We start from the raw sequence: 26,754 nt of genomic DNA, 5'->3' as shown, positions 1-26,754 counted from the left end.
CTTCACACTTGTTTGCACCTTTTCTTTTTGTATTCCTTCCATAAATTCATTTATCTCTTCTTTCCTTCAGTGGCTCATCATTTTGACTCGCATTTCTTTTTTATTTCAATATATTTTACTGCTTTTCTTCTTGACTTTCATTCTTTCTATTTATTTAATTGTGCCTTCCTTTTCCTCTTTCCACGCTTCTTTTTTTTCTTTTTTTGCCCTTTTCCTTCTTTTTCTTCTTTTAGATCTTTTTTCTTATTCCCGCGTACTTTTGTACTGTCTTTCCTGCATGCTCCTTTTTCCTTTCTTCGTTCATCATTTGCTTTTTACTTTCTCTCAATTCTTTTGCCTCTATTTTAGGTCTTCTTGCCATTTTAATATTTTTATTTTTCTCTGTCACCCTTTCTCCTTGTGACTTAGGTTGACCTACGAGCTCGAGATGTAAATCAAGAAGGTTCATAAAACAAAAGAATCTACTTCTGTAGCACCCCCGCTTAGGCTGATTAACTACGCTCTTGCTTATTCAGACACTTGAGCATACATAAATAACTTTAATTTAGTATGGAGCCACCAGTCAATGCTGGATTTCAAAGATGTTCTGAACGCTGATAGCAGGACACAGGGTCAAAAAACACTAGGTACAGGGAGGCTATATTAGAAAAATCAAAGTATAATGGAATTACAAATCACAGGAAGTGACGCCACGACAATATCATGTGAAGTTAATGAGCCAATTTTGGTTAAGACGAAGCTGAAGATTTCACTATTTAGACTTTACGAGCATTTAGGATAATTATGTAACAGGCATTTAGGATAATTATTGAATGTGAGTATATATATATATATATATACTCACTTGAATGACCAGAATGCAGTGCGGTAAACCCCGCCCTTTGATGAGTGTCATAAGTATTTCAAGCACCGCAGACTACCCAGTGTAACCTCATCAGTCCGCCCATGAAGAAGTGCGCCTAGCGCACGAAACGCGTCGGCAATTGGACTACTTATCCTGAATGCTGTTGAATTTGATGTGATGTTGCAGCTTTCACATTAAAAGCCAAAACCTTACTCACCTGCTGTGCGACTTCTTCCAAGGGGACAACCGAGGGGTAACTCTCACTTTGTTCGATATATATATATATATATATATATATATATATATATATATACCTACTGGCGGTCGCCAGTAGGTATATATAGTTAGGATTTTTTCTCTATGGGATTTTTGAAAATTCTATGTCTAATAACTTTGGCGTTTGTGGACGGAATTGGCTGAAATTTTCAGGAAAATGGAACATTTTGTTTCTGAGCAGCCCCTGAAAATTTGGGGGGGGGGGGGGGGTCGTCAAGGGGGGGCCGAGAAAAAAGGGGGGTCCCAAAACGCGTTTTTCCCATGTTAATTTCCATAGGGCGGTTGGCCTCACTTTTAGCCCGAACGGCTGAATGGATTTGCATGAAACTTGGCAAAATTGTAGGGACTGTTAGCCCGATGTGCCTTTGCTAGGTCTCAATATATGTGCTCCAGTGGATTTTGATAAATTAACGTTCAAAAAAACTATATATATCTGTAACAGCGCTCCGGGTAGTGCTCCGGTTCTCGTACTTGACGCGTAACGGAACTTCGCGAAGCGAAGCTGATTGGCTCTCCGGTGTCTGTCAACATTCTAAACAGTCCGGAGCGGCCGCCATCTTGTCTCTCGGTAGGATCGAGAGACAAGAGGAGGCCAAAACAAAGGGGGAAATGACCATAAGGGGGCATAGTAGATCCTCCCTCACCCTCTAGGTTTGATGTGGAGGCTTTAAAAGGGCCCCGCGGGGCAAAAAAATAAATAAAAAAAAATATATATATATATATCGTTTTTTTGCGTGGGGAGCACCCGGTACGCTTTTGTGCAATGGGCGGTGGTAATCTAAATGATGGGGGGGGGGCAGCGTTCAAAGCACATCAGCGTGCATAAACACGAAAATGTTTTTATCTACCACGTACTTGACTTATCTCTAGCTTTATTAATACAATAATCAATAATGAAAAATCGACATCAATAGGGTTGTCCGTATTCCCAGTCAGTACCCTTCCCCGCCCGCCATGTGCACAAAGACTGCATACATCCCCCATAACGTCAAGGCTAAGTAACTAGAACGTCATAAGGAGTTGCAAGTCGCTCCCATACTGGCGCCATTTTGGTCGAGGCCAGGCAGGTCCAGAGTATATATAGTTCAATGTCTCCAATAAGTAGCGGCAGGACCAGAATCCCTTTCGGCAGTTCTGGCTTCGTCATTACGATCACTAGAAAACAAGACATTCTGGGCAATACCACCCTTGACGCAGCCCTTTATTCTACAAGATGGTGTCTTTCAAAAGCCAGGGGTATAGGAGTATGTAACAAGCGAGCCATTTAATTGAAAAAACTAAACGTGACAAACGGTTGCAGGATCAGTGAAGGTTGATTTTATAATTGAAAGTATAACAGGATCAGTTACAATAAAATCGTTCATACGCACACCATGGGCGAGTATCATGGGTAACATTATTTCGAAGCTTTATTAATACAATAATCAATAATGAAAAATCGACATCAATAGGGTTGTCCGTATTCCCAGTCAGTACCCTTCCCCGCCCGCCATGTGCACAAAGACCGCATACATCCCCCATAACGTCAAGGCTAAGTAACTAGAACGTCATAAGGAGTTGCAAGTCGCTCCCATACTGGCGCCATTTTGGTCGAGGCCAGGCAGGTCCAGAGTATAGTTCAATGTCTCCAATAAGTAGCGGCAGGACCAGAATCCCTTTCGGCAGTTCTGGCTTCGTCATTACGAGCACTAGAAAACAAGACATTCTGGGCAATACCACCCTTGACGCAGCCCTTTATGCTACAAGATGGTGTCTTCCATTCAGAAAATATTGCTGGCAGCATTTTGAAAGGAAAGATAAACGGCCGTTCTCCTAGTGAGTCTCACATTGTTACATTTATGAAGAATGTTGAAGAGTAGTATGTTGAAAATCTGAAGCCATCGTTCTACAAACTCTCAACCAGCCTTGGATGGAAAAATCCTGAAGAATGTACAAACTGAAAACCAGTTTTTGTCTGCATAGCATCAGCAGCAACACTTGAGTCAGCTTTGTGTGAAGCCGCCATCTTGATCCAATCAATACCGTCCCCCTGCACACATTCAGGGACCAGGCCGCATTGCGAGGGCACCGCAAGACGTGTCTTCAGGTCAAACGGATTGTGGGACAAGGTCCAGAATGAAGAGTCACCAAAAGGCAAAAAGTTCCGCCGGACCCCGGGAGCCGGCCGCCTATGTCGGGGGCGATCTCTGGCCACACCAGGGCAACAAGACTTGGGGAGGGGGCAGGAGCCAAGCGCCCCCTCCCAGTCCGCGCCACCACACCGCCCCTCGGGGGCCTCCGTCAAGCGGTTCAGGGAGGCACCGCAGGCAGCGGTTCTTCAGATCAGTGGCTCTCACCGGCAAGGCTCCCCTCCGTCAGCAGCGATCGTTGGCGCTGTGGTTGCGGCCGGAGGCCCCGCCTAGTCAACGCCCCGGCCTCTCCATGTCGTAGGCCGCAAGAGTGGGCGCAACTCAGCTGGATGGCGGGTGAGACGCTGTAGCCGCAAGAGTAGGCGAAACTCAGCTGGCCGAGCGAGGCACTGTGCCGCAACAGTGGGCGGAACTCAGCTGGCCGAGCGAGGCACTGTGCCGCAACAGTGGGCGGAACTCAGCTGGCCGAGTGAGGCACTGTGCCGCAAGAGCGGGCGGAACTCAGCTGGCCGAGCGAGGCACTGTGCCGCAAGAGTGGGCGGAACTCAGCTGGCCGAGCGAGGCACTGTGCCGCAACAGTGGGCGCAACTCAGTTGGCCGAGCGAGGCACTGTGCCGCAAGAGCGGGCGTAACTCAGGTGGCCGAGCGAGGCACTGTAGGTCTTCCTCTCACAAAGATGAAAGTCAGAGTGAGGAAACAAGGAGGGGTTTTCATCATTTGGGACAAAAAAATAGTTCTAAACCAATGAAAAGTGTCATTTTTAGGTCACATGACCTAGCCTTACATCATTAGGAAACCAAAAGTGAAATGAACCAATGAAAATTTTTATTAACAAGTCACATGACCTGTTATGCTTACGTTACGCGCTCCGCGCCGCGCCCTGGATCGCTTCCGGGAAGCTGCGCTTCGCGCCTCGGGTACGCTAATGCGGCGCGTCATATGACGCATTACGTGACAACGCGATACTACAGTGTTTCTGGATGTTTCAGACTGAAGCTGGCGTCAGCATGAGAGCACCCCGTGGCTATGTCGTGACCGTTCCGCGAGCAATCATGGCAGTCGCTCCCCACCGGAAGTCTGCGGGAGTCGGGGGCCCCAGTGACTCTTGTAGAATCTTCAAGGCTGAGGGGACGCTTTTGGGAATGGGGCCCATGCCCTAGCAGTCAAGCGTCCGAGTTCCAGGGTTGCCCAGAGCCATCCTTGCAGGCCAGGCCCAAGTCTGTGGAGCCGACCGCCATTTCGTGAGCTCCGTGGCAGCCGCCTGTCGCTGTACCGCAAGAGTGGGTGCAATTCAGCCGGATGGCGGGTGAGACACTGTAATAGCAAGAGCAGGCGCAACTCAGCTAGCCGAGCGAGGCACTGTGCCGTAAGAATGGGCGTAACTCAGCTGCCGAGTGAAGCGCTGGGGTGCAGCTGAGAAACCTCCACCTGGGGAGGTGGGGGGAGGCTCGTTCGCGCCGCCTCTCCCTTCCATTGCACCCCACGCCGTCTCCTGGCGCAGGTATATGTGATGGTCGGACCAGGGCACCGCAGGACGTGTCTTCAGGTCAAACGGATTGTGGGACAAGGTCCAGAATGGAAGAGTCACCAAAAGGCTAAAAGTTCCGCCGGACCCCGGGAGCCGGCCGCCTACGTCGAGTGAAGCGCTGGGGTGCAGCTGTGAAACCTCCACCTGGGGAGGTGGGGGAGGCTCGTTCGCGCCGCCTCTCCCTTCCAGTGCACCCCACGCCGTCTCCTGGCGCAGGTATATGTGATGGTCGGACCAGGGCACCGCAGGACGTGTCTTCAGGTCAAACGGATTGTGGGACAAGGTCCAGAATGGAAGAGTCACCAAAAGGCAAAAAGTTCCGCCGGATCCTGGGAGCCGGCCGCCTATGTCGGGGGCGATCTCAAGCCACACCAGGGCAACAAGACTTGGGGAGGGGGCAGGAGCCAAGCGCCCCCTCCGAGTCCGCGCCACCACACGGCCCCTCGGGGGCCTACGTCAAGCGGCTCAGGGAGGCACCGCAGGCAGAGGTTCTTCAGATCAGTGGTCTCACCGGCAAGGCTCCCCTCCGTCAGCAGCGATCGTTGGCGCTGTGGTTGCGGCCGGAGGCCCCGCCTAGTCTATGCCCTGGCCTCTCCATCTCGTAGGCCGCAGAGTAGTCGGGGAGAAATCCCGGGAACTGCAGCATGTATTTTGATCGATGTTGCAGCAGGCTGCCATGTAAATAGTTATTTAATAAAACGTTTTACCCTGTTACTTTGCTGGTGTGTTGTATATATTTATAATATTTGCATAGGGTTTGTCGTTATTTTGGGCGGGGTGGGCGGCGGAGCCGAGCTGTCTTGCAGCCATCATGGCGTCGAGCTCTGTTCCTCTCACTAGTTTCATATTTCTCATGAGGGGTTGTTCCTAATGTTTCTATTTTAGCGAGGTCAAGAAGAGATCCCATTAGTGGCCTACTGATTTTGCTTGATTCCTTTTGTTTTTTCTAACAATTTTTCACTATCTGCAAAGACTAAACAGAGTATTGCGACTCTGTGCTTGTTTGTAAATAGAGAATGAACCAAAGAGAAGCAATTCCAAAACAGTAAATGCTTGGATAACCATCAATCAAATGGAGAGGGAAGCAGGCACAATGGATTACAACGGGGGTAAAGGCCTGCGTTACCTACCCTTCACTATCTGCAAAGAGAGAATACTCCTAAAAGAAAAGAGGGGGGGGCAGCGTTCAAAGCACATCAGCGTGCATAAACACGAAAATGTTTTTACCTACCACGTACTTGACATTTTAAAGCTTTTGATATTTGCTAATAAAAAACCATTGAAATTCACTGAAAAAACCATAGGTTATAGACCATATATAGTTAGGAATTAGCATTTACAAAACCTAGAAAATTCACTGAAAAAACCATGGGTTATAGACCATATATAGTTAGGAATTAGCATTTACAAAACCTTATTTTACTCACACAAAACCATTGAAATTCCATATATAGTTAGTTGTACTAACTATATATCGCGCACCCGCAATCCACTGCTGATGATGTCACATATTACATCATTCATGACATGGTCAGTGACATCACTGATGACATCTCAAATGACATCACTGATGACATCACTGATGACATCTCAAATGACATCACTGATGACATCACTGATGACATCACTGATGACATATCAAATGACATCACTGATGACATATCAAATGACATCACTGATGACATCTCAAATGACATCACTGATGACATCTCAAATGACATCACTGATGACATCACTGATGACATCTCATTTGACATCAATGGTCACATCACTGATGATATCATTCATGTGACAATACAATGCATCTCCTCACACTTTAATATAACCTCTGTTACACCCAGTGTTAAATACAGAATATAATTTTTTAAACCATTGACACACCAATACTAGTTACTACATACGCACTCACCGATTCCTACGTCTACACACACACATTCACTCATTCACCCATACAATCATTCATACATACAATCACTCATCTTTACAACACTATCATATGCACTCATACACCTATACAGACACTCACACTCTGCCACTCATCCATGGAGTTACTCACACACCTAGTCAGCCCTGTAAAGAATCAATCACACTTCCATTTTCTAATCTATACAGTTAAACATAGAGTACCTTACATTTTCAAACATATACTAACACATACTTACTCTCTTATACAATCATTGATACAAGAACACATTGATCTGCACAGAGTCACACATCTCCCAGCCAGCCACACACACACTCAGTCTCCCATACAAATACTTGGACAATCAATCAATAACCCATATAGTTACTCATATAGCTACTGATCAACACATGCAGCAGTTTACAGAACAACAGACATAATGATGCACAAATTAAGACAGTTTAGTCACTAACCCATGCATTCAGTGAGACACATTTATTCACTCACTCATACAGTCAGTCACGCACCTACTAAATCCTTCATCCAGACACTTCTACATCTACTCATTCTTCAATATGTAAAACATATTTAAACTTTACAGAAACACACAGTCACTGGATGATGTCATCAGTGATGTCATTTGAGATGTCATCAGTGATGTCATTTGAGATGTCATTTGAGATGTCATCAGTGATGTCATCAGTGATGTCACTGACCATGTCATGAATGATGTAATATGTGACATCATCAGCAGTGGATTGCGGGTGCGCGATATATAGTTAGTGCAACTAACTATATATGGAATTTCAATGGTTTTGTGTGAGTAAAATAAGGTTTTGTAAATGCTAATTCCTAACTATATATGGTCTATAACCCATGGTTTTTTCAGTGAATATATATATATATATATATAAATCAGGCTCATGCTTGTACCAACGGGCAGGAGGACCTCGAACAGGGTCACTGGCCTCAAGCAGCAGCCCAATCTTCAATCTAGAAGCCACCTGCTCGCTGTGTCCTTATGCAGTCCGTCACCACTGCCTAACGCGTTTCAAATCATCTTCATCAGAGGCTTGGGCGAAGGAAAAATCACGCATGCGCCGGACCTGCGGTATTAAAGCTTTTAATAATTTCGGACCGTGAATCATCTGCTTAATTAAGTCTGCGCGTAGCTTTATAGTCCTTGTAGTCCGGAGGGATGTAAATATCCCCTTCCCTTTATTCTTTATGCGTGTCAAATATTCTTCTGGCAATGAAAGCTCCCCAGGGGCCCCAGCATACAGGTGGGTTCCGCATTTTGTGTCCATGAACCCACAAATGGAGGTGTGCTGTGGAACCCACCTGTGTGCTGGGGCCCATGGGGAGCCTTCATTGCCAGCAGAAGATTTGACACGCATAAAGAATAAAGGTTGGTACAAGCATGAGCCTGATATATATATCTATATATATATATATGTATATATATACACACACACACACACACACACACACACACACACATATAAATATACACACATACACTACACATCACGTTGATCTATTTCTTTGTCTGCCACTGCAAAGCACTGGCTTTGGCAACAAATGTGCTTATGTTTAAGAAAAGAGAAAAAACTAATGTATGCCTTCATAACCATTCGGTTAGAACAGCCATGCTGTAAAAGAAACCCAGAAAGGCAAGATTGCTTTAACATCCTACACACTCTTCAACTCCATATTCAGAGGCGTAGCTACCATTGTTGCAGCAGGTGCAGCGGCACTGGGGCCCCATTAAACCCTGATAAAGTCTATACTACCCATTGTCACTTTTGGACAGGCTTTCCAAGTCGGGAAGCCCGACATGGAAAGCTGTCGGAAACAGACATGATCCATACGGTGGAATCACCATTCATAGGGATTACGGGCCAGTCTTCGACTAGCGGACAGGCTCCTTGAGGTCGGCTGTTGTGGCATGTACTCCTCATCTTGGCTGGCTGAGCGGCATCCCATCTGATATGCAACCACAGATGTGGTTATTCACAGGACTGGAACCACACTGAGGGAGAAGCACAGCAGACTCGGTGGGCATCCATCCAGGCTGATGCTGCATCCAGTCCGAGAAGCGGCAAGTGCTCACAATGCTGTTGCGGCTCACAGGTCAAATCCACATGAAGGTTGTGCTCCTTTGGGCAGTTGCTGCCTCCAGGCAGGATCTGCTCGTGCTTCGGTGGCGACGTCTGCTCCTTCTCGGGATTCGCTGGGGGATTGGCAGGAGCAGCATGAAGGCTTCAGGTGCCAGACAGCACTGGATGACTTCTTAGAGTAATCTTTGCACACAGTCGACTGCAGGGGCCGTAATGGGAGTCCCCCCTCCCGTAATGGGAGTCACCTCTCAAAATGGGTGAGCTGCAGCTTCACTGGAGAAGGCAGCCAGAAACTTCTGGGCGAGCCTCATGCTGGGAACACAGCTGGCTACTCTTGGACAGTCTGTCCTCCTGCAGGACTCTGCCACCCTAGTTCAGACATGGCCATATGCAAATCAGTCTTTGATTGGTTCAGATGCTCCGTCCATCACCACCCCCTTTTGTACTGCTTTGTTCACCATAATTTGGCAGGGTATGTTCAGACATGAGTCCCTTGCTCACTTTGCCACTGGATTAAAGCAAGCCTGGTCGAAGACGGCTCCAGAAACCGGTACTAGGAAGCTTGTTTCCGGTCCAGGGAAGGCATGGCTTGGCAGTTCGGGCTGGATTGTTCCCATGAGGCACAGGGTCAGACTGATTTGCATATGACCATGTCTGAACTGGGGTGGCAGAGTGGGCTAAAGAACGGTGATGGATTAAACCCAGATCTGTTAACTGGGTGTGAATGTTTGATTGGTTCAGATGCTCCGTCCATCACCACCCCCCTTTTGTACTGCTTTGTTCGCCATAAGTTGGCAGGGTATGCTAAGACGTGAGTCCCTTGCTCACTTTGACACTGGATTCAAGCAAGCCTGGCTGAAATGCCAGAAACCGGTCCTAGGAAGCTTGTTTCCGGTCCAGGGAAGGCATGGCTTGGCAGTTCGGGCTGGACTGTTCCCATGAGGCACAGGGTCAGACTGATTTGTATATGGCCATGTCTGAATTGGGGTGGCAGAGTGGGCTAAAGAACGGTGATGGATTAAACCTAGATCTGGGTGTGAGTGTTTGATTGGTTCAGATGCTCTGTCCATCATCCCCTCCCCCTTTTGTACTGCTATGCTAAACAAGGGGCATCAAAAAACGTTCCAAATGGCTCCACTGTCAGACTCTCACAATACACAGACACCTACTATCATGAGTGTGCTACACATGTACAGATGTATTTCACATGCACACAGAATGTCAGCACAAGCTTCTGGTTTTCACTGAACAGTGGAACCAGAGAGTGGTCAGCAGTCCACTCTCTCACTGGCTCTGAAAAGGTATGTGGTCACACTATGCATTTACAAAATGCAATACGCTCCCACCACTACCTTACTTGAAGCACCCAAGGCAAGGATAGTACTGCACTGCCAAATGAGTGCATGTTGGGTGCTCTCCTCCGGGTCACAGGACGTGTCCATAACCTCATACTGTCAAAGACAGGCCTTGGCCTTTAAACACACAATAGAGTACCATTAAACCAGGACCGAATTATAGGTCAGGACACCAGATTCAATTGATGTCAGGTGCTCAAGAGAGGCTCACATGTCTGTTTACCATGAAGGAGACATTCATGTCCCAACAGATAAGGGATACGCTTACCAGTACTACCCTCACTACCATCTCTCTTTTTGGTCCCTTATGTGTGCCCTCACCTTTGTCCAGTGCTCTGTTGCTTTTGTATCCATGTTTGTGCTCCTTTAATGTACATACACATGAATATACAATGATTTGGTGCTAATGCACATTTAAGAGAGAGCGATAATAAACAACAGTGATATGGCATCTGCCCTGTAGATTATAGTTTTGCTAATGACACTATTTAACATCATAACCTATGCTTTCACAAAGCGGACTTTTGACAACCGCTCATTCAGCTGTAGAACCGTTTCATAATTTCTTCCTTCAAACAATACGCAATAAAGCAAATGTCTCCTATCTCAACCTTTTGAGGATCAATGCAAGGGTTAACAATTTCAGAGTACCATTTTTTAATGATAAAATATTGGAACTGTACTTAGAAGTGTAGGAAGTAACGACATATGTTCACATCTTTTAACATTGGCCTTCTATTTATATTGGGATTCTGGGCAGCTGCTTCCTGTTAGTAGGCTTGTACCTATTTATTTTATTGCTTACAGGGGAAAAGTAGGTGTGCATGGATCACAGCGGCTGTGCATGCATTGGAACCTGTGCACAGTGTGTTCCACCTCCTCGTTTCTTTCAGTCCCCATCCCCTTTCCCCTCGTTTCTGTGCATGATCTGCTTTGTAATGTTGTGCCGAGTGAAAGTTAGATGGAGGGGGCTTGTTACTAGACATGGCAGAGACCGCCATTGTTAATGGAGAAGAAACATTCACTTCTGATCATGTATGAGCCATTGTGGTTACTAAATTGGGCTGCACTCTTCAATCAGTACACTAGATTCCGGTATATAAAGTTAGGAAATCATGGATGTGTAAATCATTTTGCCGTTGGTCTTTCTAGATTTACATTTATTGATTCGAGTTGCTTTTTTTTTGCAATATTATTAAGTAAAAAAATGTCAGCCAATGCATTTTGCCCATTTACGACAGACTTCTTCCGGGCTGTAGACCTACAGCAGACTAAGCATAAAACCACAACATGTAATTATATAAAATAATGTAAAATCTCCACGACATGGTACCAAATCAAAAATATAAAGGCAAAAATTCAAAATTTTAGACTTATTCAGCTTTGAATGATATACTTGCATGTGCACCATGCAATGAATGTGTGTGTTGCTGCCAAACATTTTGGGCGGGTCAATATGGCAGTATGTTCAGAAAAATTCCTACCATTCTACTCATGGTTTGGAACCATGTCATATTCCATGGCTAATTTATATGATTACATGTAATGGTTTTATGTTCTTCTACAACCTGTGCAGAAGCAAGTCTCAGGAAGCTCGCAAAGGAATAGTCACCTTAACTCAGAGGACCGTTAAATGATGTCAGACTTACGTAGAGAGTGATGGCCATTGGCAACAGTGCAGGAGTGAAAGCACAAAAGGCAGCGTCCAGGTAGCTGATAAACCCATCATCATCCTGGCAGTCTGGGGTGGTCCTGATGAAAGCGCACCATTCAGAGGCATTGTGATCCCGGACCGTCCGACACTAGAGAGACAAGGGGGAAAAAACAGAGTCATGGCTCCGTAGTCTGAAGCATGCTGGGTAGCCGAATCAACCCACACCCTAGGCCTGGCTTACCTATATTAAATTGCTTTAAAAGTGTGTATAGGCAGGTCAGTAGGCAACCTGATCTTCCCCTGCCCCATGTCTTTGCAAAGGTGTTCGCTTCCCAGAATGCCCATACTATCCCAATATGTCAGTTTGCTTCTGCAGATGAAGCTGTGCCCTGCAGGACTTCTCCTATCTGGTTCTGGCAGAACATATGATAACAGAATACAGTCACACAAATTTGAAATACTAACATAGGGAATACCCAGTGGCTTTAAATTCATAGCAATTTTTTTCTTAGTTGTTCCCTGCTGAGTCTCTCCAAGTGGAGTGTGTAATTCCTTGGACTGCTCTGCCTACAAACTAAAATTTCCCAGGTGACTGCATCCAACGAGGTCACAAGCCGAATTAGGTTGCTATGGTCTCAAGCAGAGTCCTGGGGCCTAGAAATTTTAACTTGATGGCTTCTTTTGAAGTAGAGTGCAGTCGCGTCTGGTAATCTTTGAAAGTGGTGGGTGTAATACTCGCCAGAAGTTCACCCCATTGTTTTCCCAAACTTTGTTGCAAGAGTTGCTGATTATGTTAAGAATTGCCTTCATTGGGCCAATGCCAGCGTTTTGTTATGGGTACACCCTTATACCAATAATTACATACAATAAACCAGCACCAGAATTTTGCCGTTGATATTCCCCATATACCGTGGGTGGCCTGTATGTCAAAAAATTCCTCCAGTATTTCAGAGCCTGCATTTTATCATGGTTTGTTTTCCTCAGCCATTACCCTCAGCCCGAATATGCCATGGCTGCCCTCTTCGAGTCCAAGAATTACCTCCAGTATGTCAGCACCAGCATTTTGCTAAAGGTGTACTCTTAAGCCAAATATTACTTCCAGGACTTCAGGTCTGCTTTTTACCATTGATGCCCTGAGATGTGCCCTCCGCCGTCCTCCAGAGTTGTTGTTGTCACAATTATATAATATAAATAAGTAAATCTAGATATTCTTGAGGTTCTAATAAGTATTTATTGTGATGCTCTTTAAATGCAAGTTATCCCTTGGTATATGAAGTCTAAATCAAAGAGATGTTTCTTTTGCATGTATTTCAATAACTATGTTAAGACTATGTAATCAAAGTTCACTGTATATAACTTAATTTCTCTAAATTCATATTGTCAATGCGTACGCAATCATTTTAAATGCGCATACCCACTGGCGGCTTGAAATGCTGTAATGTATATTGCAACACATAATCTATGAGTCAAGAGTTTTCAATATTCGGTCATACGAATGCATTGACAGTATGAATTTAGAGAATTTTTTTACCATAATTTGAAATGATCTAAACCTGTGGTCGGATTTTAAAGATTTGTAGACAGAGTTTGATTAATGTTACCTGCTCCTGTTTTAATAGCTTTTACACACATATTAATGCACATTTTTGAATTGGTCCATTAATGATTTTAGTTGTGTACGTTTAGCACTACATCTCCCACAAAGACATGCGGAGCATTTAATTGGCTTTGATACACTGCACACGCACCTGTGAACAAGGTCTCTGCAAGACTAAAACGCGTAAGGGCCTACTTGGGTTCGGTCCTTATGGAATTATCTTTTTTTAAATAAAAGAATGCTAATTGACCCGTGAGTGCGACCTGTTCTTCGAAAAGAAGGTATTTTGGAATATTAATACGACATGGCTCTGCCATTTGGACCGCACTGCCCCAGAAGCACCAATATAGCCAGTGAAGATAAGCCAACTGTGATATATAAGAAACTCCACCTTTACTTCGGTGACCTCCGCAAGAATTGGAGCACAGACCACAAGGTGGTGCAGCATCAAAGTTTTATTGCTCCTGTTAATACACCATCAGCAAGACGTGTTTCGACCCCGGAGGGCCTTGATCACATATTTTATATATATATTGCACCTTGGATTGCTTTTATGTATTCCAGGTTGGCTTGGATGGTATTTTACCAATCCAAAGCTGTAATACTGTGCCTGGAGTGGTAAAAGGCGTTTGTCAATTTACAGCTAGGCATGGATAGCACTTTGCTAATCCTATGCTTAAACATTTTGCTGTAAAAATGGCAAAAGGCTTGGTCTTTTTCAAGATCGGCGTGGATGGCACTGTGCTAATCCTATGCCTAAAACCTTTGCTAGAAAAACAGACTATTGAGGTGAACAGAGTTTCACCGGTGTTGTAGGGTGCTCTATATAGGATCTGCTCTCTACCTAAACTTGAGAACTACCTTGAGTTCTCTTCTTCCTATTTTGCACACATATATTTTATATATTTCCAGCTAGGTAGGTTCTTCCCTAGCGCACTCTGCTGTGAGTGCTGATGATGGGTTGAACCTTTAGGGCCCTCGATCGTGTTTTCTAAAGAAGGCATGTCGCACTCAATGTTAGTCCTTTATCAAAGCACCTTTATTAGGTAGACACTACTGCCACACCAACCCATTTCGACCTCACAGGGTCTTTCTCACAGTAGGTGAGTCATTCTTCACTTGTGAGTTTTATTTATACCACCTCCCATTTCCAGCCTATTATGAAGCATGATGGGAATTGTAGTGTATTTACAGTATTCGATTACATTACATTTTTAAAGAAAAGAAAAAGAATGAAATTATTGTTTCAAACTTTAGAGACATTTACTTAGTTGGATTTGTATCAATGGATTTGAAATGTGTCATTAATGATTTCATGCCGGCTAATCAGTTTGCCCATGCTTAATAGTGAGTCAATTGATTAAACATAAAATTCAACATTGTTCACAACAGTTGGGTTTAGTACCCCTATTTGTACCATTGTTTATGTGTTGGTCAACCAATGTAAACAAATCCAAGAACAAACAGTTATGTTCCACATTAGTGTATGTTCAAATTGATGCAAAATCAGTAGAAGAGTGACTCACCTACAGTGAGAAGGACCCTGTGAGATCGAAACGCTTTGGTGTAGCAGTGGTGTCTATCTAATAAAGTTGCTTTGATAAAGGACGAACACTGAGTGCACCGTGCCTTCTTTAGAATATATATATATATAACGCTCCAAATCCTCTCGATTTCCAAAGAAGACAACAGCACTCGAGAGCTCTTTTCAAACGTGCAGGTTTATTTCTCGCATGCACTCGCCACAAACGCGTTTCGGCATGTCGCCTTCGTCAGTGTGGTAACAATGATTTACATTTTTAGGTGGATTAAATACACCATTTTCACTTTCTTGTTTTAAATGTTGAAATAGACAGAGGACAACCCCACTATAGTCGCTCTAGGCGCCATCTTGGAATATCAGTATGTGCAACCTTATAACTATCACAGGTTATACAATAAAGCCCCTAGATGGGCTAATCCATACAGTTAGTGGGTATAAACACTAGATTATATGTTTCTGAGGTAAACAACAGAATAAAGCCGTGGATCGGCTAGAGTCCTCTATCTAAAAAACCATATAATGGTCCACCACTACCTGCAGACATTTAACGTCTCTTACCACCGTATAAGTCGCAAAGCAATACAACTCACATCGTTTGAACCTCAATTCATCAACATTCTTAAATAAGAAAGAAAGAGTTCTCAAATACCTAGAACACAACGATATTAAAAACTAATCATATGAAGGTTCTAAGCAAGGAGGGGAACTCTAGTGCAATAGTCAAGGTGCATTCGACATGATGTTATGTGTCCATCTAGTGAGTGTTGTGCATGTTAAGCGACAGTAGTGCCTAAAAGGTAAATGCTCAATAAACAGTTATCATTACCTAAACAATTATTTACAACAAGGGGTGGTGAGGGACAGAGTCTCTGAATTAAGCAGAATACTCTCACCCAGTCAAGAGATCAGGGCAAGATCCAACACCGTTTTTTAGCTCATTGCACCATCCCAGTTTCAGAACCTGGCTGTATGCAAATTAGTCTGTTCCTGTCCCAGTGCATGATGGGAACAGGACAAACCAAACTACAAAAGCCAATTCTTACACTGGGAAGGAAACAAGCTTCCGGGGACCGGTTTCTGGCATTACAGCCGTCTTCGGCCCGGCTTGCTTGAATCCTGATGGTGCAATGAGCAAGGGACTCATGTCTGAGTATACCCTTCCACGCTTAGGGTGGACAAAATTATTTACAACAAGGGGTGGTGAGGGACAGAGTCTCTGACAGAGTCTCTGAATTAAGCAGAATACTCTCACCCAGTCAAGAGATCAGGGCTAGATCCAACAGCGTGGAAGGGTATACTCAGATGTGAGTCCCTTGCTCATTGCACCATCAGGATTCAAGCAAGCCGGGCCGAAGACGGCTGTAATGCCAGAAACCGGTCCCCGGAAGCTTGTTTCCTTCCCAGTGTAAGAATTGGCTTTTGTAGTCTGGTCTGCCCTGTTCCCATGATGCACTGGGCCAGGGACAGACTAATTTGCATACAGCCAGGTTCTGAAACTGGGATGGTGCAATGAGCTAAAAAACGGTGTTGGATCTAGCCCTGATCTCTTGACTGGGTGAGAGTACTCTGCTTAATTCAGAGACTCTGTCCATCACCACCCCTTGTTGTAAATAATTACCTAAACAAGGCATGCTGACAGCCACTGCAGTAAGCCTCGGAATCTACATCACATTACAACAGTATTAAGGCTATTTTCAAAGTTATCTGAGGACTCTCCGATCATCCAAGAGTCTTACTCCTGTGCTATCCTGTTAAATCATGCAAAACTGGAAGTACCTTGGATGCTACATGGCCTTAACGGGACTACGTAGTCCTATTATGTTTTATTTACCCAGATGAAAAGCCATCTCCTCCCCAGCGTTCAAGCCCCTAGGAAACTTCGTAGAGAGGTCTATAATAAACCTAGATTCAAGTCTACGGAGTCGTCTGAGGCGATCTCCGCCCCTCACATTGGGTGGTACAGTGTCAAGGCCGAAATATTGTAATAATTTCCGGTCTCGTCCATGGACCTCCGCGAAGTGGCGGGCCACTGGGTAGCTGGGGTCTGCCTTGTCGATGGCTCTCAAATGTTCCAAAACCCTTAGCTTCAGTTCTTTAATAGTGCTGCCTATGTAGCGGAGACCGCATGGGCAGTGCAAACAGTAAACAGCATATTGTGTACTGCAGGTGATAAACCTTTTAATTGGTATGATCCTTCCAGTATCTGGTATAGTGTACGACAAGACTCTTCTGCTGCTCGCACAGGCTTTACATCTCCCGCAGGGGAAAAACCCTTTTTGATCTTTCAGGGTATTCGTCTTAGAGGGAGGTTTTTCCAGATGGCCCCTGACGAGCATATCACCCACGGACCTTGCTTTACTGAATGTAACTAATGGATTGGGCGGAAGGTCATCCTTTAATACGATGTCCGTTTGCAGAATGTGCCAGTTCTTTTTTAGCATTCTTTTCAGGTCATTTGCTCCGGTGGAATAGGGAGTGATCAGCCGAAATGTATTGGTGGTGGTGGTTCTGTTTTTGTCACGGCCTGATCCATCTGATCTGGCAGTGAGTAAGCTTCCTCTCGGTATCTTCTTTACCCTCCTCAGCGTGTCATGTAGTAGGTCTTCGCCATATCCCCTTACCTAAAAGCGGGATATACATTCAGAGGCAGCCGCCTCGAAATCCAAATCTCTAGAACAGTTTCTACGAATTCTCAATAGCTCTCCGTAGGGGATGCTATTGATTAGTTGTGGTGGGTGGCTGCTGCTGGCAAAGAGTGTAGAATTGCCAGCAGTCTTCTTCCTAAATAGGCTCGTGTGTAGTTGCCCATCCTCAACAAACACCTTCAGGTCCAGATACTCCGCTGCCACAGGAGAAATGGATCCCGAAAAGTGTAAGTTGAGGTTGTTGTTATTAAGCAACTTGATGTATTCAGTGGCTGTTGTAGCATTACCATTCCAGACGATGAAAAGGTCATCGATATAGCGATGCCAACACACGGTGGTGCCCACCTCCTGCCCAACCTTACAGCTCCTGGGTACTTGCTCCTCCCACCAGCCCACGAAAAGGTTCGCGTAGCTGGGAGCGAAGCAAGTACCCATCGCCGTCCCTGACTTCTGTAGATACAGTTGTTCTTCAAACAGGAATACATATTGGTTAAGCAGAATTCAACGAATTCAAGTATCATGAGATTGTGTCTGGCGAAGCGCATTTGGCGCTGTTCTAGAGCATGTCTTATTGCATTCAGGCCCTGTTGGTGTTCAATGATTGTGTACAGGCTTGTGATGTCAAGCACCACAAGCAGGTATCCTGGATTCCACTGTAGATCTTGAATTTTCACCAGGAAATCCTTCGTATCCCTGACGTACGATTTTAGATTTGACACCAAAGGGAAAAGAATATTGTCTATGAAGCATGACATGTTCTCTGTCAAGCTGCCAATTGAAGAGATAATGGGGCGTCCGGGTGGACTCTCTTTGCTCTTGTGCAGCTTGGGTAAATGATAAAAGGTGGGAATCATTGGACAGTTGTTACGTAGGAATAAGTGTTCGTCTTTACCCAGCATCTGTAGGTCGTACCATTTTTTGATAAGGGTATCATACTCTTTGATGCTCTGTTGGTACGTATTCATAGTACACTTAGTGTAAAAGTTGTCATCAGAGAGCTGTCTCAATGCCTCGGTCTTGTAATAGTCCCTACTCATTAAAACAACGTTCCCACCTTTATCGGAAGGTTTCACCACAATGTTGTTGTCTTTCTTTAGATTCATCAGTGCCTCATATTGCTGTTCGGTGATGTTGAAGTTGTGACTGGTATGGTTAGACTTGCGATATCTCATGAGGTCATTTGTCATTGCTTCGCTAAAACGCATCCACCGCGTCCCACGGGGACTGGGGAACAAATACGGAGGGAGGTTTAAGATTGCTCTCCTCCCTCTCTTGGTCGATCCCTTGCATCTCTGCCCTTTGAGCAGTATCCAAATGTTGCACATCTAGTGTCTCTTCTCTTTCGAGGTCTTCCAGAGCTTCTGCTGTTACTAGATCTCTACTGCTCAGTGCATCTGTTGCTGTTATTCTGGCCCCCTTCTTGTTAAGATCTTGGGTGTGGGATCGTAGTTTAAAATATTTATGAAGTTTGAGTTTGCGCGTGAAGCGAAACAGATCGATCCTGGTTTGGGTGTATTCCAGTTCTTTTTTGGGGCAAAAGGTTAGTCCTAAACTGAGAACTTCAGTTTCTCGGTCAGTCAGTTGTTTAGACGTCAAGTTAACAACTGTTAGGTTGGCTTGTTCTTGTGGGCCAATCGCATCTGATGTTGCTATTTCTTGGTTCGATTGCGGTTGACCCAACGGGAGGTCCTTGTCCCTCCTCTTCCTCCTTTTTCCTCCCCCTGACCTCCTCGTCCTCCTGGTGCTCCTGATCCTGGCTCCTCCGTGTCCGGGGGTTTGTTCTTTCCTCCCCGGAGCCATGAGCTCTTGATTACTTCGTACTCTACTTGAAAAGGGGTTTTCTTACTCCTGCCCTGCTGCATTCCACGATTCTGCCCCCGTTGTTGTGATTGCTCGGCTTGCTCATCGCCTGACTCGTTTTCAGTCACCTCAGATTCCGAGGTGGCGATGTCTGGTGTTATGGATGTTCCAGTGGTTGCACCTGAGCTTTTCAGTAGGGCTTTGCGTGGGGCATCAAATTTCTTGGCGTAGGTAAGGACACGTCCTGTTGAATAGTCGTTTGCATCTCGCTCGTACTTTTCCTGTTTTCGATTTCTTATTTTGGTCTCATATTTCACCAAACGAGCTTTCATTTGTTCTCTCTTTTGTGTAATCGACAGTATGATGCTTGAGTCCTTTTCTTTATCTAGTTCATCATTAATCAATGAGATCTCAGCCAATACTTTCTCGCGGTCACTCCACGCATATTTGATCAGGATTTTCAGGGTCCCTTCGCAGTACGTAGCTGTATGCTCGAACCAGTCAGTGAGCAATTGTGGATCCGGGTGCTCATAAGATGGGACTGTATGCACCCTCAAGCCCCTGGGTACCCTTCCTTCTTCTACATAGTTAGTGAGGCTGGTCGCCTCCCACCATTTGCGAATCTCGCGCTCGTAGAGCCTCTCGAGTTTCACCATGACCGCTGTTAACTTGTCACAAACCGGTTCTGCTGATGTGGCTGCTGCTGTAGCTGGCGGCTGTTCTCGCCGTTTAAACATTCCTTGTGCCGCTGTGTGGCGTTCGGCATCGGTAAACATGTCATTAAATGTCGGCAGAGTTAGTTCTCCACGTCTCAGTGTGTAGTTTCGAAACACTCTTTCCTACGCTGAGACTAAGTGAGAGTGCCTGCGTCCCTGCGTGTATGAATATCGCTCTCGGACACCCTGCCGCAATACCCGCTTTGCTGTGTGCTTCACTGTACACATGTACAGGCAGTGGGGGTAAACATCCTTTAACAGCGCTTACCGAACGGCGCCTTCCTCGGGAAGCCTCCAGGTGCAGTCCGCAGCCGGTCGTCTTCCTCCGTACTCCGCCCTCGGCAAGTCGCTTCCCTCTGTTGATGGCGGGAGGCGGCGGTGCGCAGTTTATGTTTGCAAAACGCTCCTTTCCTGCTCGAAAAAACTGCTCACTCGTGGGTGGGTGCTGTCAGCGGCTAGCAGGACACCGCATAACATAACGCTCCAAATCCTCTCGATTTCCAAAGAAGACAACAGCACTCGAGAGCTCTTTTCAAACGTGCAGGTTTATTTCTCGCAGGCACTCGCCACAAACGCGTTTCGGCGTGTCGCCTTCGTCAGTGTGGTAACAATGATTTACATTATTAGGTGGATTAAATACACCATTTTCACTTTCTTGTTTTAAATGTTGAAATAGACAGAGGACAACCCCACTATAGTCGCTCTAGGCGCCATCTTGGAATATCAGTATGTGCAACCTTATAACTATCACAGGTTATACATCTGAAGTTTTCTGCTTGTGCCCCCGCTCACTTTAGCAGCAGGTGCCTCGATACGAGAGAGCAGACTCACATTGGATAAACTTGAATTCCAAAGAAGACGTCGAGCACTCTAGGTTCGTAGAATTACCAATCTTTATTCACACCAACAACCCATAGTGCAAAAAAGAACTGACAGACGCGTTTCGGCTTCCTGGCCTTCGTCAGAGTCAGTTACCCGTTGTGAACGGACCCTTTATATCTTAACATACCATTGGTTGGCGGCACATTCAATGAAAACATAGACAATGGACTTATTGGTCCCACTTCGAATTCAATCCAATATCCAAGTCATTTTAGAAAGAGCATAAAATCATTGCTGAATCGAGATTGGTATTTATAATTACCCAATTAATCAAAATTCATAGAAAGAGCCGGGTAGCAATTGCATAATTCTGCCTTCCGATGCAACGTAATCGACGTGTCAGCGTGTGGCACTGCTTACAACAAATGTATTTCCTAAGTGATTCAAAAAACGGGTATGTTTTACAATAAAGGGAGACCTCTCCTATGACACTGGATGTTAACTCACTACTAATCATCGCAGTAACTTGTGCTGGAGATGGAGGTAATTCTCAACAACAGATGCAAACATAGCTCAAAACGGGTAGGTATTACATTTTGGGTATAACCTCACAATTATCACATCCCTACATATCCAATACCATGGGTGTTCCCTCCTACAAGTATCATCATGGCATGGGGTCCAATTGTATGCTGCCCTGAATGGGCCTACTACCCAAATTTCAGAATAGTCACCATAATGCGATATTAGTGGACTGCCCAAGCTGAATGACCTTCGGGATACCTGAAACATACTTATCCTATTGGGGATCCCTGTTCTATAAGTATTAATGTGATCCCACAAATTCTGCCCTGGATGGGCCAGCAATACCTGCTAAAGGGATCCTCACTGGAAATGAAGAATTCTGCCCCGAGTCGGCCTATTGCTAATCCTCCCAGGATCCTCTCTCAGAAAGATAACTTAGGGTTAACTTTAAGCTAGCAATACCGGATGCCTCTCTACATCCCATCATAAAATCCTGTCCTCCTTCTCTTAATATCAGGGGCCCCAGCTCTCATCCTGCCCACAAGGGATATCAACCAACATGCACCCACAACTCCTCTTCCGTATTGAGCCCTGTCGGCATCTTGGTCCCCAACATGATTATGTATTTAGACTCCGAATTGTCTTATAGACCTAACTCGATCACACCCATGTTCCTTGTGTGGTATCTGGTTTAGGCAAAAAAAATCTTAGTTTGTCGCTTCTGCCTTGGTGAAGTTCAAGAAAAAGGTGCCTCGCCACTGGGTAAGAGTTATCTTGAGTCGTTATTGCCCTCATGTAAATGTAAATGTAGTTGAGCTTATATAGCGCACAGCTACCCACAGTGGGTTTCCCGGCGCTTGCTTAGGGAACCCTTCCTGGTATTCCCCTGTGAGATAGCAGGGTATCCACAAGGTGAAAGTCAGGCATCCCGCCGCGAGGGGCCGTTGTGGAGATTAAGCAAGCTATTGCCCAGAGTCGCAGAGTGTGAACCCGTGAGTCGAGGAGGCACCGGGGCGAGAATTATCGAGTCCGTGGAATTTTTAGCCCAAGACCCGCCGAGGCGGGGAATTGAACCCTGGTCCAGGACCGATCTCAGCTTCCGGGTCTGCTGCCTCTAACCCCTGAGCCACACTTCTCCACATATGCTCCAGGACACGCTTTTTGGCTGCATGCACCATGCTGCCCACGCATGAATTGCCACATGGGCAAACTAGGCAGTATATTACAAAGTCCGAGTTGCAGTTGAGGAGTTTCTTAATTCTTGATTTCCCTACCTGGCCTGGGTAGGGTTTCTATATCTATATTTCGTTTTTTTCCTCGCTGAAAAAAAACAAAGTTTACAGGAATGGTATAGTTAGGCTAAGATTTCACTCACACAAAACCAGTGAAATTCAGCGGTTATAGTTACCTGAGCTAACTATAACTTACACCCCCGCAATGCACTACTCATTACCTCACATATTACATCACACATGACATGGTCAATGACATCACTCATGATATTACTGATGACATCATCCCATGAGTGTTTCATAAATGTTTCTAATGCTTAAGCGTGTATACTAAGCTACAGCAGAAGTTAAAAATACTATTCTTTCTGTGCTAGCAATAGGTCTTATTAGCTCAAGTAACTATAACTGATGAATATCACTGGTTTTGTACGAGTGAAATCTGAGCCCACTATAATGTCCCTGTAACCTTTGTTTTTTCAGTGAATTTCTAAGTTTTTTTTTAATTCTATTTCCTAACTATAACGTCCCTGTAACCTATGTTTTTTAAAGTAAATTTCTACGTTTTTTTTTTTAATCCTAAATTTAACCTGTAATCTTTGACGGTGAGTGTGAGTGTGCATGAGTGTCTCAGCAAGTGAGTGAGAGAGTGAGTGAGTCAATGGGTGTGTGAGTGTGAGTTGAACTGGGAGTGAGTGCATAAGTGACTTACTGAGTGTGTGAGTGGATGCTAGTCTGAGTGGGTCTGTAAGTGGGTCCTTGAGTCTCTAAGTGAGTCAATGAGTGGGTGTGTGAGTGAGTACATAAGTCTCTGAGTGAGTTTGTGACTCGGTTCATGAGTCTGTGAGTGGATCTGTGAGTGAGTGTGCGAGTCTCTGAGTGGGTCTGTGAGTGGGTGCGGGAGTCTTAATGGGTCTATGAGTGGGGTGTGTGTGTGTGAGTGGGTGCGTGCGTGAGTGTCTCAGTGGGTATGTGAGTGAGTGTAGGAGTGTCTCATTGGATCTGTATGTGCTCTTGCAAGTGTCCGAGTGCTCTCTATTTTGCCCTCTTCTGCTCGGTTTTGCCTTTCCTGCTCCGTTTCCCATTTTCTGCTTGTTTTTCTACCCTCTGTTTTGCCTTTTCTGCCCCATTTTGCCTTTCCTGCTCGTTTTTCGTCCTTTGTTTTGTATTTCCTGCTTGTTTTTCTGTGCTCAGTGTTCACTTTTATGAGCCCCGGGGACCGCCACTTCTCCTGGGATTTATTTTAAGCAAAGGGGCACAGGGACTACCACAGTCCCAGAACAAAATACATTCATTAAAGTGGGAGGGGGCTGCACGGCCCCCTCTCTGGCCACATGCAGCCCCAGAGACGCTATCCCCCAGGGGCCGGCCTTAACTCAATGGGAGAGGTGAGCTGCGCGGCCCCCATCCCCGTTTCCACCCCAGGGACCCCATACCCCAAGGCACCCAATGTGCAGCCTGGGGACCGCGGGGAGCCTCAAGGACCCCAAGGTCCAAATCGGCTTCGCGCTCCCTGTGGGAGCCTGTAAAATGCAGCTCTCTACCTGTGAGAGTAACCAGTTTGTTTGTTTCCCTGCCAGTCTGCAGGGAAACAATTGAAAACTCTTCTCCCAGCAAGTGGGAGTGGATTCACAGCTCTCGCTTGCTGAGAGCCGAGTTTGTGTTTGATCAGACTTGAGAGGAGCGATCAAAGCTCCCGGCAAGTCAGAGCAAACAGCTATGTACCCGGGGTGAGCATCCCAGGACTTAGCAGAAGCCGGCCCTGGGGGAGGGGGGGGGGGGGTGGCAGTCCCCAGGGCCATATATGGCTCCAAAAGGGGTCCCTGTGGCCTCACTCTTTCTGGTTGCACGGGCCGGCCTCAGGGAGGTGTTTTTCCCCAGGGTGTATATGGCCCAGAGAGGGCGTCACGCAGGCCCCTGCCAGTATTTTTTATTTTCCATGGGGAAGTGGTGGTCCCTGTGGCTTTAAATTAGTACAGAAGAGGGGTCTGCATGACCCTCCTCCATGATTAAAATGAATGCCATGAGGAGGTGATGATCACCAGGGCATCAAAGCAAACCCAGGAGGGGGTTCCGCGTGCCCCCTCTATTGTGAAAAAAAAGACTCAGGGACGTTGCGTCCCTGGGCCTCTAAGCGCCTTAGGAAGGGTTACCCGCAAACCCCACTTCTTTTTTTATAAAAGTGCCCCCGGACCTCGCCCACCTGGGGGCTCATTTCAAAACAAGTGCAGGAGGAGGTGCTTGTGTGTTTTTATTTTTATTTTCACTGTAGTCGCAGATCTGTCCCGATTTTCGGCAAGACGTTCTTTTCAAAAATGCTTTTTTGCCCTGTGTCCGAAGGTAACTATAACTCACGCCCTCGCCATGCACAGTTTTCTCAACAATAATTTTAATTAAAATGTTGCAGTAATATTACAAAGGATGTCATAAAAGAGGTCATTACTTATGTAATATGTGGGGTAAGTAGCAGTACATGGCAAGGACGTGAGTTATAATTACCTGAGGGCACACGCTATAGTTTCTTGAGATAAGTATATCTATAACTGTGGAATTTTTTTGTGCGTGCAAAATCTGAACCTAACTATACAGTCCCTCCCACCTTTGCTTTTTTTGTGTATTTCTAAGGGATTTTTTAATTCCATTTCCTATCTATAAAGCCCCTGTAACCTTTGATTTTTTTCTGTTAATTTCTGGGGTTTTAACGTTAAGTAATATTTAATTACGTTACAATAATCCAACCCCCACAAGGCCAGGCCCTGCGACCTACCCCCCGTAGGCATCCAACCCTGCACCACACATGGCCTCTGGCCGTGCGCGGTGGGGTTGGCCAACGCTGCAGGCAGCTAACCCGCTCCACGCACGGCCTTAAGTCCTGTGCAGAGGTGGGCTGGCTGCAGGGCCGGCAGTCAACCCCCCACACAGGCACCTGCCACGTGAAGTGGGTGGCTCAGCGGTAGGTCAGGCCAGTTTATGGCCCCAGGGACCCCATTACCAGGGGCCCACCCAAATACTAAAAAGGGAAGGGGTCACTCAGTTCCACTCCCAGGGCCGATTTTGGCCCTGGGGACCCCATCCCCCAGGAACCTCATTACCAGGGGCCCACCCAACTACTAAAAAGGGAGGGGGTCACTCAGCTCCACTCACGGGGCCGATTTTGGCCCTGGGAACCCCATCCATTTACTGAAAGAGGGGGCATGCAGCCCTCTCCCTCAGCCGATGTTGGCACTGGGGACCCCTTCCACCAGGGCATGGACAATTACTGCAAGCGGGAGGGGGGGGGACATGCAGCCCCTGTCCCCAAGCCTCCAGGGACCCATTCCTCAAGGACTGGGCAATTAGTAGAAGGGGAGGGGGTCACGAGGATCTCCACTTTTTTTGTCTACAGAGAAACCACCCCCGGGCCTGGCCACTTCATGCTGAGTGCCCTGGCCCAACCCAGGGCACCCAGTGTGCAATGTTGGGGGCCACGGGGAGGCTTAATGCCCCTTACTACAACTCTCTGCAACGCAGCTCTGTGGCGCTTACTGGAGGTACCTGGTGGGCTAGTTGGCCCCCAGGGACCCTCAGGATTCAAGGGGACTTAATCCCCCAACTGCACAGTGGTGAAGGTAGGGGATGGGCCTGGTGTGACAAGTGTGCAAAGGTGCTCTGTGGCATGTTTTAAGTTGGGGGATTAAGTCCCCTTGAATCCTGAGGATCCCTGGGGGCCAACTAGCCCACTAGGTACCTCCAGTAAGCGCCACAGAGTTGTGTTGCAGAGAGGTGTAAAAAGGGACGGGCCTTAGACCACCTCTCTGCAACAAAGCTATGTGGTGCTTACTGGAGGTACCTGGTAGGCTAGTTGACCCCCAGGGACCCTCACGATTCAACGGGACTTATTCCTCCAACATAAAATGTGCCACAACGCGCGTTTGCACACTTGTCACATCATGCCTCACCCCCTCCCTTCACCACTGTGCAAACAGGCCCTCTGGCGCAATGTAAGTTGGGGGATTAAGTCCCCTTGAATCCTGAGGGACCCTGGGAGCCAACGAGTTGGCCCCGAGGGACCCGCAGGATTCAAGGGGA

At 46.2% G+C, this 26,754-nt stretch overlaps 1 protein-coding gene across 3 annotated transcripts in view; it reads right to left on the bottom strand.

Annotated features, from left to right (window-relative positions):
* The window catches only part of SLC8B1 (solute carrier family 8 member B1), a 206,171-nt gene that overhangs the window by 112,757 nt on the left and 66,660 nt on the right, over positions 1–26,754 (bottom strand). For all 3 annotated transcript variants that reach the window (XM_078667148.1, XM_078667147.1, XM_078667149.1), the window contains one exon: positions 11,805–11,957. In XM_078667148.1, the coding sequence (XP_078523274.1) occupies positions 11,805–11,957 (153 nt within the window). The remainder of the gene's footprint in view (positions 1–11,804; positions 11,958–26,754) is intronic.

This window comes from Lissotriton helveticus, chromosome 11 (genome assembly GCF_964261635.1).
Source record: "Lissotriton helveticus chromosome 11, aLisHel1.1, whole genome shotgun sequence".
Taxonomy (NCBI): domain Eukaryota; kingdom Metazoa; phylum Chordata; class Amphibia; order Caudata; family Salamandridae; genus Lissotriton; species Lissotriton helveticus.
This window is presented reverse-complemented; position numbering and strand designations above follow the sequence as displayed.